At 35.0% G+C, this 17,354-nt stretch overlaps 1 protein-coding gene across 5 annotated transcripts in view; it reads right to left on the reverse strand.

Moving 5' to 3' along the window:
• Positions 1–16,967, reverse strand: part of CNOT2 (CCR4-NOT transcription complex subunit 2) — a 100,170-nt gene extending 83,203 nt beyond the window's left edge. For 3 of the 5 annotated variants that reach the window (XM_045553369.1, XM_045553370.1, XM_045553372.1), the window contains exon 1: positions 16,885–16,967. In XM_045553369.1, the coding sequence (XP_045409325.1) occupies positions 16,885–16,889 (5 nt within the window). In that variant the 5' untranslated portion in view covers positions 16,890–16,967. Of the gene's footprint in view, positions 1–847; positions 864–16,884 lie in introns of those variants that run through there. The other 2 variants (XM_045553374.1, XM_045553371.1) reach the window with 2 other exon arrangements.
• Positions 16,968–17,354: the final 387 nt, after the last annotated feature.

A 17,354-nucleotide genomic window follows, 5' to 3' on the forward strand; every position in this document is an offset into this window, starting at 1 on the left:
CAGGAGAAGAAAGCAGGCAACAGAAATCATATGCATGAGGGCCAAGATGTCAGACTTAACAAAGATTTCAAAGCAGTCATTAAAAATACGTCCAATAACTTAAGAAAGCCATGCTTAAAGTAGGTATGATGACAATGTCTCACCAAATAATCTTAAGAAAAAGATGTTTTTAAAAAAACCAAATGGACATTATACAGTTGACAAATAAAATGACTTAACTAAAAAATTCACAAGAAGGGCTCAACAGTACATGTCAACTGGGAGAACAAAAACTACGTAAATTTGAAGATAGACTGATAGGAATTATGCTATCCAGAGAAGAGAGAAAAATGAATGAAGAAACGTGAGCAGAGTTTCAGAAAAATGTGGGACACTATTAAGTGAACCAACATGTGTAATCGGAGTATGAGGAAAGGAGAGAAAGGAACAGAAAAATATCTTAAGAAATAATGGCTAAAAACTCCCCAAATTTGATGAAAAACATTAATCTACACATCCAAGAAGCTCAATAAACTCCAAGTAGGATAAACGGATTCATGCCCAGAAACATCATAGCAAAAAATGTTGAACGGCAATGACAAAGAGAAACTCTTGAAAGCAGCAAGAGAAAAGTGACTCCTCACAACTGATTTCTCATCAGAAACAATGGTGACCAGAAAGCTGTGGGATGACATTAAAAATGCTGAAAGAAAAAACCGTCAATAAAGAATTTTATAGCCAGCAAAACTATTTTTCAAAAAAGACAAAATAAACTTACAAATAAACACATACTGACAGAATTCATTGCTAGCAAACCTGATAAGGACACTGATAATTATGTAAAAATAAAAGACAGTAAAATACATACCCCTTTGCCTTTCTTCAACTGACATAAAAAAATATACAAAACAATACATATATAAGTCTGCTGCTGGATCTGTAATAAACAGAAATATAGTGTATTTGACTATCTGGCATAAAGAAGGTGGGTGAAAGTTAAGCTATTCTGGAGTAAGAAAATGGAACAAGATGGTAATGTTAAATATAGTTAATGTAACAAATTCTATACATATATGTATTTGGTCTTCTCTCAGTTCCTTTAAATAACATGAAATTATATAAAGTAATAGCAAAAACAATATATTATTGGGCTTGCAAAATATTTAGCTGATATATATATATATATATATATATATGAAAAACACAGTAATAGTACCAAAAAGAAGAAAAAGGAAAATAAAGCTATATAGGAATAAGATTTCTATACCTCATTGGAATTAATAAGTACAAGCCTAAAGTAGATTTACATTAAGATAAGATGTATATGGTAAGCACTATGACAAAAACTTAAAAAAAGAATATCGTGAAAATATTATTAAAGGAATTACACTTACAAAATTGTCATTTGACACAAAAGAAAGCAATGGACTAGAAGAACAAAAAGACATAGAAATGAAACAAAATAGAAGACATATTAAACTATATCCTTAACAATATTAAATGTAAATGATTAAATAATGCAAACAAAAGGCAGAGATTTTACATTTAAAAATGCAAATCGTTGACAGTAAAATGATAGAAAAAGATGTATCATGTAAATGGCAGCCAGAAAAAAGCTGGAGTGACTATACGAACATCAGATAAAATAAACTTTTTTAAACATTATTGAAAAGAGAAAAAAATTATTACAATAAATAGATGTATCATCAGTAAAAATATATTATAAATATATGAATCTAATGAGAGCCCCAAAATAAATGAAACAAAAACTGACAGAACTGAAGAAAGAAATAGTCAATTCAACAACAGTAGATGGGAGACTTGAATGCCACATTTCAACAATGGATGCAACAACTAGACACAAGATCAAATCAACAGGAGACTTGAAAATATAAAACTAGATCTGACAGACATCTATCGAACACCCAACAACAAAATACACATTCTTCCCAAGTGCTAATGGAACATTCTCTAGGGTAACCACATGCGAAGTCATAAATAAAACGTAATGAGTTTAAAAGGCCTGAAATCATACAAAATATGTTCCTCAACCACAACAGAATGAAACTAAAACTAATGGCAAGACAAAATGTAGGAAATTCACAAGTATGTGGAAATTAAACAATATCCTTCTAAATAAACAATGGGTTAAAAAATCACAAAGGAACTAAAAAATACTTTGGGAGGAATAAACTCAAAAATGCAAGATACAAAAACTCATATGCTAACAGTGAAAGCAGTGCTTAGAGAGAAATGTATAGCTGTAAATGCTTACATTTTAGAAGATCTCAAATCAATAAACTAACCTTCCACCTTAAGAAACTACAAAAAGATGAGCAAACTAAACCCAGAGCAAACAGTGGAAATAATAAAGATGAGAACAGAAATAAGCAAGCTTGACACTAGAAACACAAAAGAGAAAGTTTTTTTCAAAAAGCTTATTATCTAAAAAGATAAATCAACAAACTTTGAGCTAAACTGACCAAGAGGGGAAAAAAGAAAACTAAAAGTACTAAAATCAGGAAAGAAATATAGCACATTACTTACCAACCTCACAGACATAAAAAGGATTATAAAGGAATAAAATGCACAATTGAATGCTAAATAATTAAGAAACTAGAGGAAATGGACAAATTCCTAGAAAGCCACAGACTGATATATCAAAATTGATTTAGGAAGAAACAGACAATCTGAATAGACTTATAACAAGAGATTGCATTAGTAATTTTAAAGCTTCCCAAAGAGAAAATCCCAAGCCCAGATGGCTTCACCGGTAAATTGTACCAGTTAAAAGAAAAATTAATATCCATACTTCTTAAACTCTTCCAAAACACAGAAGCACTTGGAACCCTTCCTAATTCATTCTATGAGGCCATTACTCAAGTAATAACACCAAAGATATCACAAGAAAACTACAGATTGATATATCTTATGAAAACAGAAACAAAAAAAACCCCAAGAAAATACTAAGAAACCAAATAGAGCAAAATGTAATAGAGATTATATACCATGACCATGTGGGACTTATCCCAGGAATGCAAGACTTGTTCAACATTCAAAAACCAAATAATGTAATACACCATATTAAGAGAAGACAAAAACCAAATGATGACCTCAAAAGATGCAGAAAAAGCATCTGAAAAAAATCCAACAGCCCCTTCATGATGAAAGCACTCAACAAACTAGAAACAGAAGAAAACTTCTTCAAACTGGCATCTATGAAAAAAACCAAAGGTAGTATCATACTTAATGGTGAAAACCTGAACACTTTCCTTCTAACATCAGGAACAAGACAAGGCTGTCCACTCTTGCCACTTCTATTCAGCAGTGTACTGAAGAGTCTCGCCAGAACAATTAGGCAAGAAGATGAAACAGAAAACATACAGAAAGGAAGAAGTGAAACTACCTCTAACTGCAGATGATATAATCTCATATAAGAAAATCCTAAGGAAGCCACTAAAAACTGTTAGGTCTTATAACAGTTTAATAATAGATTAGATTTCAATAATGATAATAATATATTTTATAATTAAATAAACAATTTCAAGGTTGCAGGGTATAAAATCAATATGCAAAAACTGCATTTCTATACAACAATGGAAAACCAAAAATGAAATTAAGAAAACAATTCCATTTCTGAAACATAAAGAGAATAAAGTACTTAGGAATAAGTTTAACAAAAGAAGTACAAAACCTGTACTCTTTAAAAACTACAAAATAAGGCTGGGCACACTGGCTGATGCCTGTAATCCCAGCACTTTGGGAGGCTGAGGTGGGAGGATAACTTGAAGCCAGGAGTTCGAAACCAGCATTAACAACATAGTGAGACCCTGGTCTACAAAAAATACAAAACATAGCTGGGCATGGTGGTACACCTGTAATCCCAGCTACTTGGGAGGCTGAGGCAGGAGGATCCTTTGAGCCCAGGAGTTTGATGTTGCAGTAAACCATGATGACACCACTGTACTCCAGCCCAGACAACAGAGTAAGACCCTACAAAACATTGTTAAAAGAAATGCAAGAACTATCAACAAAGACATCACATATTCATAAATAAGAAAACCTAAGATGACAATACTCCCCAAATTGATCTAGTTCAACACAACCCCTATCAAAGTGCCACCTGGCTTCTTTACGGAAATTGACAAGGTAAACCTAAAATTCATATGGAAATTCAGGGGACAAAGACGAATCAAAACAACCTTGAAAAAGAAGAACAGAGTTGGATTCTCATTTCCTGTTTTCAAAATTGCAGACTGCAACCAAGACATACTGCCACATAGACAGTCATATGGATCAACAAAATAGAAATGAAAGTCCAGAAATAAACCCTCACGTTTACAGTAAATTCATTTTAGACAAGGGTGCCAAGATAATCCAATGGAGGAATTTTGCTTGTTAATAAATATCAAGCTCTAAACTGTACATTTTTTACTAAAATCATCCCTTCACATAATCTATACACAAATTTAAGTCTAGCAACATGAAATCTAGAAGAGGTTTTAGCATATTCATGATAAAGTAGCAAAACTATGGGGAAGAGGATATGCAGTCATTCAACAAACATGTTTCACATACCAGTTAGAATGGCACTAGACAATGAAATACTATTCAACAGAAATAAATGATCGGTGCATGCAAAATAAATCAAAAAAATTATGTTGAACAAAAATCAGACACAAAAGAACGCATTCTCTACAATTCCATTTGTTTGAACCTCTAAAAAAGAAATCTAATCCACACTGAGAGAAAGCAGATCAGCGGTTGCCTGGGCCACAAATGGGGAACGCCTGGAATCAGTGAACTTTAGACATGATGGGAACGTTCTGTATGTGAATGATGGTGATGGTTATACAGTTGTACCAGTTTGTCAAAACTCATTGAAAAGGACGCTTAAATGGGCTCCTTGTATTATATGTAAACTTCCTTGACAAAGTTAATTTAAAAATTAGAATGGTATTACTTCCTATGGCTATTAAAATGAAAAACAATGGGCCCTGCATAGACACTCACCCTGGATCCACACTAAAAAATAAGTCTACCCTTGATTTCATGGTAAAAATGAAGTTTCTAGAAGTATGCTACAACAAGATTGATAATACAGTGAAAAACAATGGGGCTTTGAAGTCAAAGATCTAACTTCAGAACTTAGTCACTAGCTTTTATATGACTTTAAAGAAGTAAATTATTGGTTATCTGGCAGAAACTTTATTTACTCAACAGTAAAATGGGAAGAATTCAACTAACTTCGTATAAGAACTGTGAAGAGTATATACGAGATCATTTTACTCAAAGTAAAACCCAAAGTACTTATGGTGGTTTAACAAAGTCTTTCCTCATTTGCCTTTGACCCCATCTACCATTCTCCTCCTTTCCCACTACACTCTAGCCACACACACTTCCTTGCAATTTTTAAATCTTAAGACATTAAGAACAGTCCTCTCCCAGAGCATTTGCTCTTTGTTATCCCTTCCTAGAACCCCTTTCTCCTGGATAAGCAAAGGCATGCTCCCTCACCACTCCATGAGAGGAAATCAGCTGAGTAGAAAAGGACTTCCCTGACCAGCCTGTTTCAATCTGCACCCTGTACATACTCCATACTCCTTTCTTTCCTCCATATCCTTACCACTGCCTGCCATACCGTATGTTTTATTTTTTTAATTTTGTACAGTGCTATATTCTCCTAGAACTGTGCCTGGCACATAATGGAGTTAAATAAATGCCAAGTGAATAATATACGCAAAGTATCTAATACAGTACCTAAACGTTATTTGTCTTTGCCTACTCCCCACAAGCAAACCACTCATTATTTTCAAATACATCTACAAATATCAAAGTGATTTTGAAGTCCTCCAAACAGCATAAACTTAAGAAAATAGTGAAAATATAATCTGATTTTAGCATTTAACATCTCAGTATTTCACCTGAAAGCAGCTTTTTATAACAGTACAAGATTAAATTATCAACAGACCTAATAAATACTCGATGTCAGTAACTGTATTTTACAAGAATGACAGTAAAAGCAATACCTTTTCCTTCAATGCACAGTCACCATTTTCCAAATTCATTACTCTGTGATTCACTTTCTTTACTTTGCTATTGCAGCTACTTAGTACTATTCTGCTTTCCTTATATGGTATTTACTTTTAATGCTTCAAAAGGCTCAGTACCCAAAAGAGATCTAACATATTTAAGGGAGAAAAAACAGTATATTCATATACATTTACATACACAATACACAATAGTTTCAAACTACTGCACTGACATTCTCAATGCTCTAATTATAAATTACATATGAATTTCAAAAAACAGATACGGTGTTCACAAAAATATGCTTGTCTAACAATGATAAAGAGAAAACATACAAATACAGTTACAAAAAATAACCCAAAGAATATTCATGCTCTTTTACCCTTAAAAAAAAGAATGAAGATGAAGTAAATTTCCTGCTATAAATACACACAGGAATATCAAGAAGTCAGCATACAAAAATATTCAAGTTATTAACTGGCCTGCTATAGTGAACATAGCAGAATCATTTTTTCCCACTTCAACTGCTCCAAACTCCCCTCTGTCAAAAGCCCAATATGCCAGCTATTTAATTAAATAAAAATGTATATAGGGCAAAGAACATGAATATAGCAGCATCATAACAAGGCAAAATGGATGAATGAACCAATCTCATGATTTAAGAAACTACCATAGTCCACCCCCATCCAAGGTTTCATTTTCCGTGGTAACCACTGTCAACCACAGTCCAAAATTATTAAATATAAAATTCCAAAAATAAATAATTCAAAGTTTTAAACTGAGCACCATTCTGAATAGCATGATGAAATCTCTCTTCATCTCTATCCATCCCACCTGGAACGTGATATCCATGCTTTATATGCTACCCACCCCTTAGTCACTTTAGTAACCATCTTGGTTATCACATCAACAGATCACAAGAAAAATAAGGGTGAATACAGTACAAAAGGTATATAAGAGAGATCACACTCACATAACTTTTATTGTAGTATATTTTTATAATTGTTCTATTATTGTTGTTATTATCTTACTATGCCTACTTTATAAATTAAACTTTGTCCTGAGTATGCATGTATAAAGAAAAACATAGTAGATATAGAATTCCATGCTATCTGCAGTTTCAGATATCCACTGGGGGTCTTGGAAAATATCCTCCTTGGATAAGGGGGGACTAGTGTATTAATTTCATTGCAACTAATATTCAAGAGTCATTATAATACTTTCACATGCTTTACAGTTAAACATATTTTGCTTTTATTATCTCAATGTCATCAGCAACACTGGGAGATATAAATTACTAAAAAGCTGAGCTCTTCAATACTAACTGATTTGCTCAGGAACATAGCTAGTAAGTTCATGGAGCCCAGATTAGAAACCATCTTCTGATCAAAGTGTGAAGTCTTTCCAAAATAACATCTCTCCATTAAAGAAGAGCATATACTCAAGGGTAAATAAATGGTCTGATTTCCTCAACTTTAAAAAACAATGTAGATGTTATGTTAACTATTTCCTCTGAACTTCCAGAATTTTGGAAATATTCACTTTGCATAAAGGAAAACGAATGGGAACAAAATTGTTAACAATCTACTTCCAAGGATTTTAAAGAATCATATTTAACCTACTAAGTACACCTAAGAGAAGATATTTTATTCATTTTAAGAAAAAAGAAATAAGTGTAGAGAAAAAAAAATTGCTACAGGTAACTCTACAATACTCAGGCTGTACATGGTAGCCATAGGTCTGATTCCTATCCCATTAGATTTATCCCATTTAACAAAGGAATTATTAAACACCTATTATGTGCCCTGAGCTGTACCAAGCACTGTAGATAGAGCAATGCTATGATTTATGTTACTCAAAATACTGCATATCATACTTCACAGAATGTCATCTAAACAAAATTCCTGGTAGGAAAAACACGTCTAGACACTAAGAGCAAGTCTGCATTCTTGTTGTTTACATTTACAAATCTGATACAAAAAAGCACAGTACACTCCATGAAATAAATTGTGGCTAAATCTCCTATGCCTCAGAAGCTCATCTTTAGCATAACAAGTCCCACTCCAAAAAACCAAAAAAAAAAAACCCACCAAAAAACAAAACAACAAACCCACAAGAACCTTTATTCCTTACATCTGCCCTACTAGGTAAGTACTGTTGTTTATTCACATTTTTCAAATGAGAAGACTGAAGTTTAGGGAAGATAAGTCACATAGCTAATTAAAAGCAGTAGAATGGTAATTCCAATTCAGGTTGGCTAGCTCCAGAGACTTTAAGGACATCATGTAAAATTCCAGCACAATGTAACTCTCTTTAATAGGAGATAGTTATAATGAGCTCCATTTTACTCAAAAATGAGCTAAATAGACAATCAGGCAACTTGGGCAGCTCTAAATCACCATGGTAGAAAAACTAACTTTTGCTGCTATAAAATAGTATATAATATGTACTATCAAAGTAATAATTTGCTGAAACTACATTCTTAGGGAATCAATTCTTTTTATTTAAAAACATTTAGGATTTGTTTTTGAATGTCAGAATTAACAAATAATGCTAGCAACCTAAAATAAATGTGTATGTATAATATTTTGAGTAACACATATATCATAGCACTGTAAAATAAGCACTTCTAGTAATATAATAGATAAGTTCCTGTGAAGTAATTTTATGACAAATTTAGATGTTCTTGGTATTACTTTAATTTATCCAAGTAATGTTAAATCTCACGCCTACAAATTATGTTAAATATTAACATTCACACTTTGCCTGCCCCAAAACTTACATAACAAATTCCATCCATTAATATAAAAACTTTGAACTACTGGCATTGGTTTATATGTATAACAAGTTCTCTAGAAGATACAAACTACCGAGTTTCAAAGTCATACTGTTCTTAACAAATAAACATCCTGCTAATATGAATATAAAATATTCAATTTATCTAATGGAGAAAAAATAATCCTTCAAAAATTTCACAAATATACCATACTATTAAGCTTGTAACTTTAATTATACATCAACTCTGGAATCTAAAATTTCCTCTGAAGCAAAAATCTGCTTATCACTCCCACTGCTTAAAAAACAAATTGGTTAATGGCTCCCTCATCATGTTAAAGATAAGACCTCTGCTCTCATACTGTGGCTACTTCATTCCTTCAACTAACTTCTATGAGGTCCCAGAACTCCATCAAGAGCTATGGAGGAGGACTTCGCCATTCTCCACATCCAGCTTATACTCCTATGGCTTTATGAATTTACAATGCTGATTCTCTTCCCTCTCCTACCTAGTGAATCCAAATCACCCTTCAGAACCCAGTTCAACTTTCACCTCCTTGAAACCAACTCATTAACTCTCCAGACAAGGTTGCTCCACTGGAGTATGTTTCTGCAGCATCACAAAAACTCAACTTGAGCAATTATTCAGTGCAACTATAATAGGGCATAGTAACATTTATTGGACTGTACCAGGAAATCTAATTAAACATGAAAATCATTACTAATTAATTTCTAAGAAAAATCTACTATCTAAAACTTTGCAAAACTAAAAATTCTTAAAGGTTTTGATTATTCCAAGTAAACACACAAATTAAGGTAAGTTTTAAGTTTACGTTCCTAATAATGTTCCAATACAGACTCCCAAAAATGTTATCTATCTAGAAAATATTTTCAAGGCTCCTTAATGAAAAATCATCCCTCCTCCCTATTGCTCTTATAAAACTTATTACAGGTTACTGGGTCTACCACAATATTTTCAGCAACTGAAAAACAAGGATAATGTTTTAATCATCTCTTCTGCCATTTATAGTTTACACCCATTTATGTAGAAAGTGCTAAGTAATTGTTTATGAAACTTCTTATCTTCAAACACGAAAAACTTGACCTCATCACAGGGCCTTCTATTCCTTGTGCCTAGAAAACAATCCCCCAGATTTTTGCATGGCTTTCTCCTTTTTCAGTTTCTGCTCAAATAACATCTCCACAAAGAGGTCTTCTCTCAACCCTACTTAAAATAATTTATTTTCTTCCACCCCTAATCAACTGCCTGTACCCTTATCCTCCTTTATTTTCTTCGTAGCAGTTACCAGTGTCTGAAATTGTGTTTACTTGTTTACTGTCTGTCTCTTCCTCCAGAATGTTAGTTTGATGATGGTGGAGACTTGTCTTTAAATTTAATTTAAATTACTTCTATCTAAATACTACTCAAAAACAAGTAAATTCTATGAATTTTGCATCTACAGAGAGAAGAAAGTCTTAACTTTTCAAATACAAAAAATTTTAGGTTGGAAGTGATCTTAGTGATCAAGTTTCCCCAAGTTTTCAAACTATGCTCTGAAATACCTTAGTGTTCACCAATTTGTGCTTTACAAATTCCCCAAAGCACTGCATCATAATCGTTTTACACATAAAAATCTATTTTAGGATGGGTAATACACACACACACACACACACACACACACACACACACAAGTGCATTATATATCAAACATAAACACTATGGAGACTAACTCAACTGCCAAGTTAACTAGTTTTGCTGTAGACCTCAAAGTTTGGCCTGACATATCTATGAATATATGTATAATTTCTCATAAGTGTGCACAGATTAGAAAGGTTATAACTTTAATTTTTTTCTAATTTCAGGCTAAATATGCTCACTCACATAAAAATCACAAAAACTATACCCCTAAAGAACTGCTTTGTGCACTGCTAAATCAAGCAAAGCAAAAGGCCTATCTGCCCAGCATATGATCTCCTCAGAATAACTGTGAAATAAGCAAGTAAAATGTAGCTGTGATATAGCATATTCTTACTTATTCTCATTATAATATATTATTTGTATAAGTTTTTAGTGTTTCTCAATGAATATTTGTTAACTTTAAAAAATATGAGCAGCTGCTGGATATTGCCAGAAAGTCAAGCTTGAAACAAAAATTTCCAACTACTACTCTCTTTCAAACTTCTCTATCAATTTAATTAAATATCCCAGATCCAAAAGATGATCAAATGAAAACAAAAACAAACCTTCCATTTTACACCTACTTCATTTGATAAATCAGGATTTTCTCTATAGAGTAGCTAAAATAAATGAGAAATAAATTAGACTCTGAGTCCGGTCTAAGGATGAAATGGCCTTCGTATTTCCCAACTTCTAATTTTCATACTGATTAGAACAGCTTGATTGTTCTGTTTATAAATGTAAATATTAAATTTATTTTAAAAGTAAACATCGAAATGACAACCATATAAAATTGAGATAATGCATATAAAAGTGCTCTTTGCAAGCTGTAAAGTATTTAAAAGTATTTGGTAAAGCCAAAAGGAACTAGGTCCTTTGAATGGCATGGTAAACTCAATGAATATTATATTTTACTAATCTATGAAAAACTCTTAAAAGCAGAAAACCAAATACAAAATTTGTTAAGTGGAATCAGCATTATCATTCACAATGTAAAAGGTAACACAAAAGTACCTTCCTGCCAGATATGACACAAAACCAAATGTTTCTCTCCCAAACATTGTGTTACATAATTAGTCATTACATTTTGTCCAGATGCTGATACAAAATGCAGCTATGCTTCAACATCTGAATACATAAATGGAAAACTGGTATGTCAATATTTTCAGAAAAAAGCATGTCTACTCATTGTTACCTAAATTGCCAGGACACATAATTTTCTCTAACTTATTTTATCATTCCTTGGTATAGTAAAAATTTACTAAATGTGCATTTTTATCTACTTTCACATAAGGAGAGACATTTTCATCCAGCAAAAGCAGGGAAAGGATTGTTGTACTGAGTATTAGATCAAATTTCCTTTTTAAAATTATACAGTTTCTGTATCTTTAGTAGCTCTTAGTCATTAAAAGTCTCTGGAAAATACACAGGCAAGACATAAGATTCTTAAATTCGTAAGTTAAACATTAGCGTGTCTACTAAATGCAATTCTGAGAGTCATTTACTCTGTTTTCATTTCTGTTATCTCTAAAATGGGTACAAACTGGACCTCAATCTTTAAAGACCAGATGTTTCCCAAAATTAAAATTTTTCAGATTTCAGAAAGTAAAATAGTGCATATATCACATATGACATAATGCCCACCAGAGTCCTCTTGGCAGAACCTATTATCAAACTCATTAACATTTGTGTATCAAAATGTTGGAAAATTAGGTTAGGAGGGAGAGTAACAGCAATATTTAGGTTAAGTGGGATAATTTGAGCTGGCATTTCCCACCTCAATTGTTTAAAAATAATCAATTTTCAGAGTTTTTGGATTTTGGACCTCCAATAAAGATAATATTAAATCATCCCTAATTTCCACAACAGCAATGGTATCCAAACTACAGAACTACTACTTTATACTAACTTTTGGGCCAGACACTAGGAGGAAAAGGGGGAAAAACAACAACAACAACAATACAGAATTTAACTTCAAAAAGCACAAATTTAAAAGGAGCTCATGGTTAAGTAGTGGTAAACATACATTACCTTGTAAATACAAATACAAAATATCTCCTTCCACTAATGACCATAGCCATGCAAAATATAGCAAGAAATACAGGTCTGAATTTTCAGCCAGAAGCAAAACAGGGCTATTAATCACTCTATTACTAACATTTTCCCCTAAATTCCATACTAAGGCTACACACAGTTCTCTAAGAAGATAGTTACCTATTTTCCCATAGGCAATTAGGAAGCAAAACTGTAAGAAAGGATTAAGGGAAATGAAGAAATTAGAGGATGCCCTTCTCCCCACCTTTTCTAATTTGTTATTTCTCATCTGTGGATTGGGAAACAGAGCACTCTGATAGCATTAAGAGCCAAATGACAATCTGGCAACAGTTTGTCAGTTTAGTTCAGTTTAATACATATTTATTGACAATCTACTAAGTATTACGTAGAAGGCACTAGAAATGTAAATATAAACAAGACAGAGCCCTACCTCTCAGGTACTCACAGTCTAATGGACATTATGGTGGGATGAACAGGAAATTACAATACAGTGTGACATATTCAATAATAGATGTTTGAAGAATAAAAACCAATAGAATGGAAAGATTTGGGGAGTCAGGAAAAGTTTCATGAAGAAAGTAACACCAGAGAAGAGTTTTGAAGAATAAGTTGTTTAACCAGCAACAGAAAAGTGATAGTTAAAATACACTCTCCCATTCCCCTGCAACAAACACAACATACAAGAAGAAAAGGTAAACTTTCAGGGTAAGTGGCAAACACGTACAAAATATCTAACTATATCTCAATGGACTTAGATCACAAGTCTAAGTATATACAATACTAAAGTGTCCAGAAAAGGAAAAATTTCCATTTTTTCTAGATACCTCATTTCATTGCATTTCCATGTTATATAAGCCATGAGCTCTTGCCAAAAAATAAACATTGTAAATCATTTTATTACTTCATAATGCAGCACACTCCAACTGATACACCAAGACATTTAAGTCTGGTTTCAGAGAACAAGCTGTCAGAAAACACAGTAAGGATTCTATTTCCAGGTCATCCCTAATAGCATAAACAGGTAAATGATTTGTCATGAATTGAATTTTAAAATAGAAATCAAAGGATGCCAAACAGAAAAACTAAAGAAATAAAAAAATATATATATACCTTAAACTGAAGAAGGGTTCAATAAACAGAACCAAGGTAAAAATTATAAAATAACTTTAAAAACTTAAAACCCTAATTTTCATTCTATTTCTTTTCAAAGGCAAACTTTCTGCAAAACATCAATTTCAGTACAGCTCTTTTCAGAACACCTAGTGTAAGTCACAATGAAATTCAATCCTTTAAGTATCACAGGTAGAAATCATCGTTACTAAGGAAGAACGGTCACCTGTATCATCAACCAGAATGGCTTCTATCATAGCACTAGATCCCTTGATCAATAATGCATGTAATTCCATTCAAACATTACAGTACAACTGAGATTAACTCTGCCTCTGAAATTGCCCTACCTGGTACCCTGGATCTTTTGCTTCTCTGTGTTACAAAATCCACTACAGATCCAGGTAATGAATAAAATCATAAATATTTAGTAGCATCTTTTCCTAATACTGTATCAATATTTGCTTAAGTTGTCCTCAAATGCCTGTTCAAGCAAGCACATGGGATCTTTAGAGTTTGTTTTTAAGTATGTGATCATAACAGAATGAACCTTCTACAGTTAAAAAAATTTTTAAGACAATTAAAAAATACTATCATCATTTTACATAGCTTTTAAAGAGCAAAAAAATTATAAACTAAGTTCTTTTTACCAATCTGTTAATGTCTACTCATTATTTCATACATATGTGAAGCATAGATTTTCTTTATATCTCTGTATTATCAGAAAATCTTATGAAGCAAATTTGATTTTACTAGAAAAGATAAAACTTTAGCTTCTTACAGGTTGTGAAAAATTCTGTATTAGTCTTTCAAAATGCAAGTACTTTTAATACCAATATCTACTAAAGAAATAAAAAACAAAACTGGGTCAGAAACTCACAAATCTCAAGTGTTTAATTACTTCTGAACAAAGAGAATTTTCAGGTTATAACTAATTGTAAAGCATTTTTGAAAAATCAGAAAGTAAATTAAACATCCAAAGTTATGCAGTAAAAATGAAGGTAATTAGCTCTTTTAGGGAAGTATATCATTCTGAGTTTTATTTTATCTTCAAGATCAGGTACTTCTCAAACAAAGGTTTTATAAATCACTCACATACATGCATTTTGCCCTCATTCTTCCACCATACCAAATTTACATTAAACTAATGTATTATACAAACTGAAAGTTTTTAAAGGCTGTATTTGTTGCTTGGTTAAACAGGCAATTCTCATCCCCCAAGATCAGATTATGTTACAGGTATCTCTTATATTCTTAGACCGAAAAGATTCTGCCAACAAATTATGTTTACATTATTTGTATTGATGAAGCCCTAATTAGGATGTTCTCACTTCCTACATAAAATATAAAGTATTCACAGAAATCACAATTCAAACCCTCAGAAAAAATGGGGGAAAAGTGCCTGTTTAAAATTAAATGAAGATCTTACAAAATCAAGAAAGTGGATGGAGTAGGCGATGTTCTGTTTTCGTGTATTTTGTATTTCTTTTCCTTCATATTTAATAGTACAAAAAAAACTACAAACTAAACAGAAGTTCAACATACAGAGCTTACTGATTAATAATGTTGGTCTATTAAGAAACATTTCAATGAAAGAGTATAAACACTAACCATTTGAATGTAGACATTTTACCATTTCAGACCGAGGTGATTCTTAACCCTTTCAATCTGGGATAAAGTTACCTTCCAAAATTGCAAAAGAGATGCATTCATTGACGTTTGGGAAAGAACTGTTGTCAAATATACCAAGTGTTCCCAAACTCAACATAAACCTGGTAGGCAATAGGTACTTTCAAATTTCTATCCCACTGCCCCACCCCATACTTTGTTATCTCCACTTAAGTTGCATGAAAAGGCAAATCAAGAGTTACTCTTATCATTCTCGAGCTCTAAAAATTCCTAATATCAAGCATGCCAGCAAATGTGTTCAACTTTGAGCATTAAATTCAAGTACGGCCTCTCTCGTGAACAGATTTTGTTAACTGAGTACTTTTCACCATCAGTGTGCTTAATTACTAGGAACTGTCCAGATGATTTAAAAAGGAGTAGAGTATTTTGACCAAGAGTTTTATAAAAATGAAACAAAATATGTTAACACTTAGTCTCTGGATTACGAAAAGTGAGGATGTCTCCTAGGATTCGAAGGAAGTTGATGTCTAGGTTCCTTCCGAGAGGGTGGTACCCGTATGTAAGACTTTGGTGGTAGTTAAGAGCGTACGTACCCACAGGGCCTGGAATAAACGGTAATTCTAAAACCTTGGAAATACTTTTATAAAAGAAACTACAATCCACTTTCGCTAAGGACCTAAACAGTTATCAAGAGTTAAGAGGCTTTTTCCTGAACGGACAACAGTACCTCAATTTAAGAACTACGGGGCTCTCTTAACTCGACTCATTTCTTCTGGGAAACTTTTAAGTGAGACCTAAGATAGCAAAAGGTGGAGAGGCCCCAGCGGAAGTAGAAACCTAGGTCTTGCAACTTCACAGACAGAAGCGTCTCGGGTTCCTCCGCCGCCCCAGGACCATCCGGACTCAAGTCTACGACAACACGGAAGCTTCACCCTCCGGGTGCAGTGGCAGAGGCAACATCATAGTTGCACTCCTCCTCCCTCCACCATGCATATCCTTCAGTATCCCAGGGCCTGGAGGCTCCTGAGGCCCGTTAGCCAGTCCAGTATCCCCCGTATTACACTCACACACACATAAACAGAAACACACAAGTGGTGGATGATGTGCGTGTACTAAGAACATGAAAAGCCAGAGACCGCGGCAGCTACCAGGAAGGCGGCAGAGCCGTCTAAAGCGGGCCTGGGCTCCTCGGCCACCGCCACTGCCGCCTTCTCTTCTTCCCCAGGAAGCAGCGCGGCGGCAGCGGCTCCTCCGCGCTGGCGGGAGCCTGGGGAAGCAGAGTCTGGGGGAAGCTCTGCCGCCCGCAGATGGGACCGGGCCTACGATCTAGAGCTGCCGCTGCAGCGGCCCGAGTACAGCGACGCTTTACGTCCCGTCCACCACCACCCCCATACACACCCCCTCCCTCCCTCCACCGCCGCCACCCCCCCCTCCCCGCCCGCTCCGCTCTCCCTCTCTCGATTGGAGCCGAGACAAAAGCAACGGGAAGCGGCGGGCCGGGACGCTACCCGCGGACCCCGGGCGCCACCGGACCGGCCCCAGGGCATTCCCCCGCCTTGCGGGGACCCCAAATCCGCCGCCCCTGCCGCGCGCCCCGCTGCCAGACTTCCGAAAATTTGCCAAAAACTCACCGCATGAATTTTCTTGTCCCGCGGATCCAAGATGGCGACGTATCCACCGCGGAGGCTGCTGGGAGCAAGACCTTTACCCTCTGACCCCCGCCGTGACCCCCGTCGCTCCGGCTTCCCTCAAGGCGGCGGCGGCGGAAGGTGGGAGCGGCGATTGCCGAGCGGGCAGGGTTGGGGGTGGGTAGGCCGCTTCTGGCTTTCTTGCAAGAGGGTGGGGACAGGCACTTCACTCCCCCACCTCCGCCTCCGCGGTTCCACGTGTCTCTTACCGACTTACAAGGAAGCTCGGTGCTCCGCCGCCGTTACAGCGAACGGGGCCTCTGCAGCCTGTGCCATTTCACTGGGGCCAGGTTGCTTCGCACTAGACTCGGGCCCTGGGTCCGGGGTGGGGGTGGGGGCCGGCGGAGTCTAGGAGCGATTGGTGAGGTGGCGTCACTCTGCCCTCACCGGGACGCTGAGCGTGAGTGTGTTTG

The sequence above is a fragment of the Lemur catta genome, chromosome 6 (genome assembly GCF_020740605.2).
Source record: "Lemur catta isolate mLemCat1 chromosome 6, mLemCat1.pri, whole genome shotgun sequence".
NCBI lineage: Eukaryota > Metazoa > Chordata > Mammalia > Primates > Lemuridae > Lemur > Lemur catta.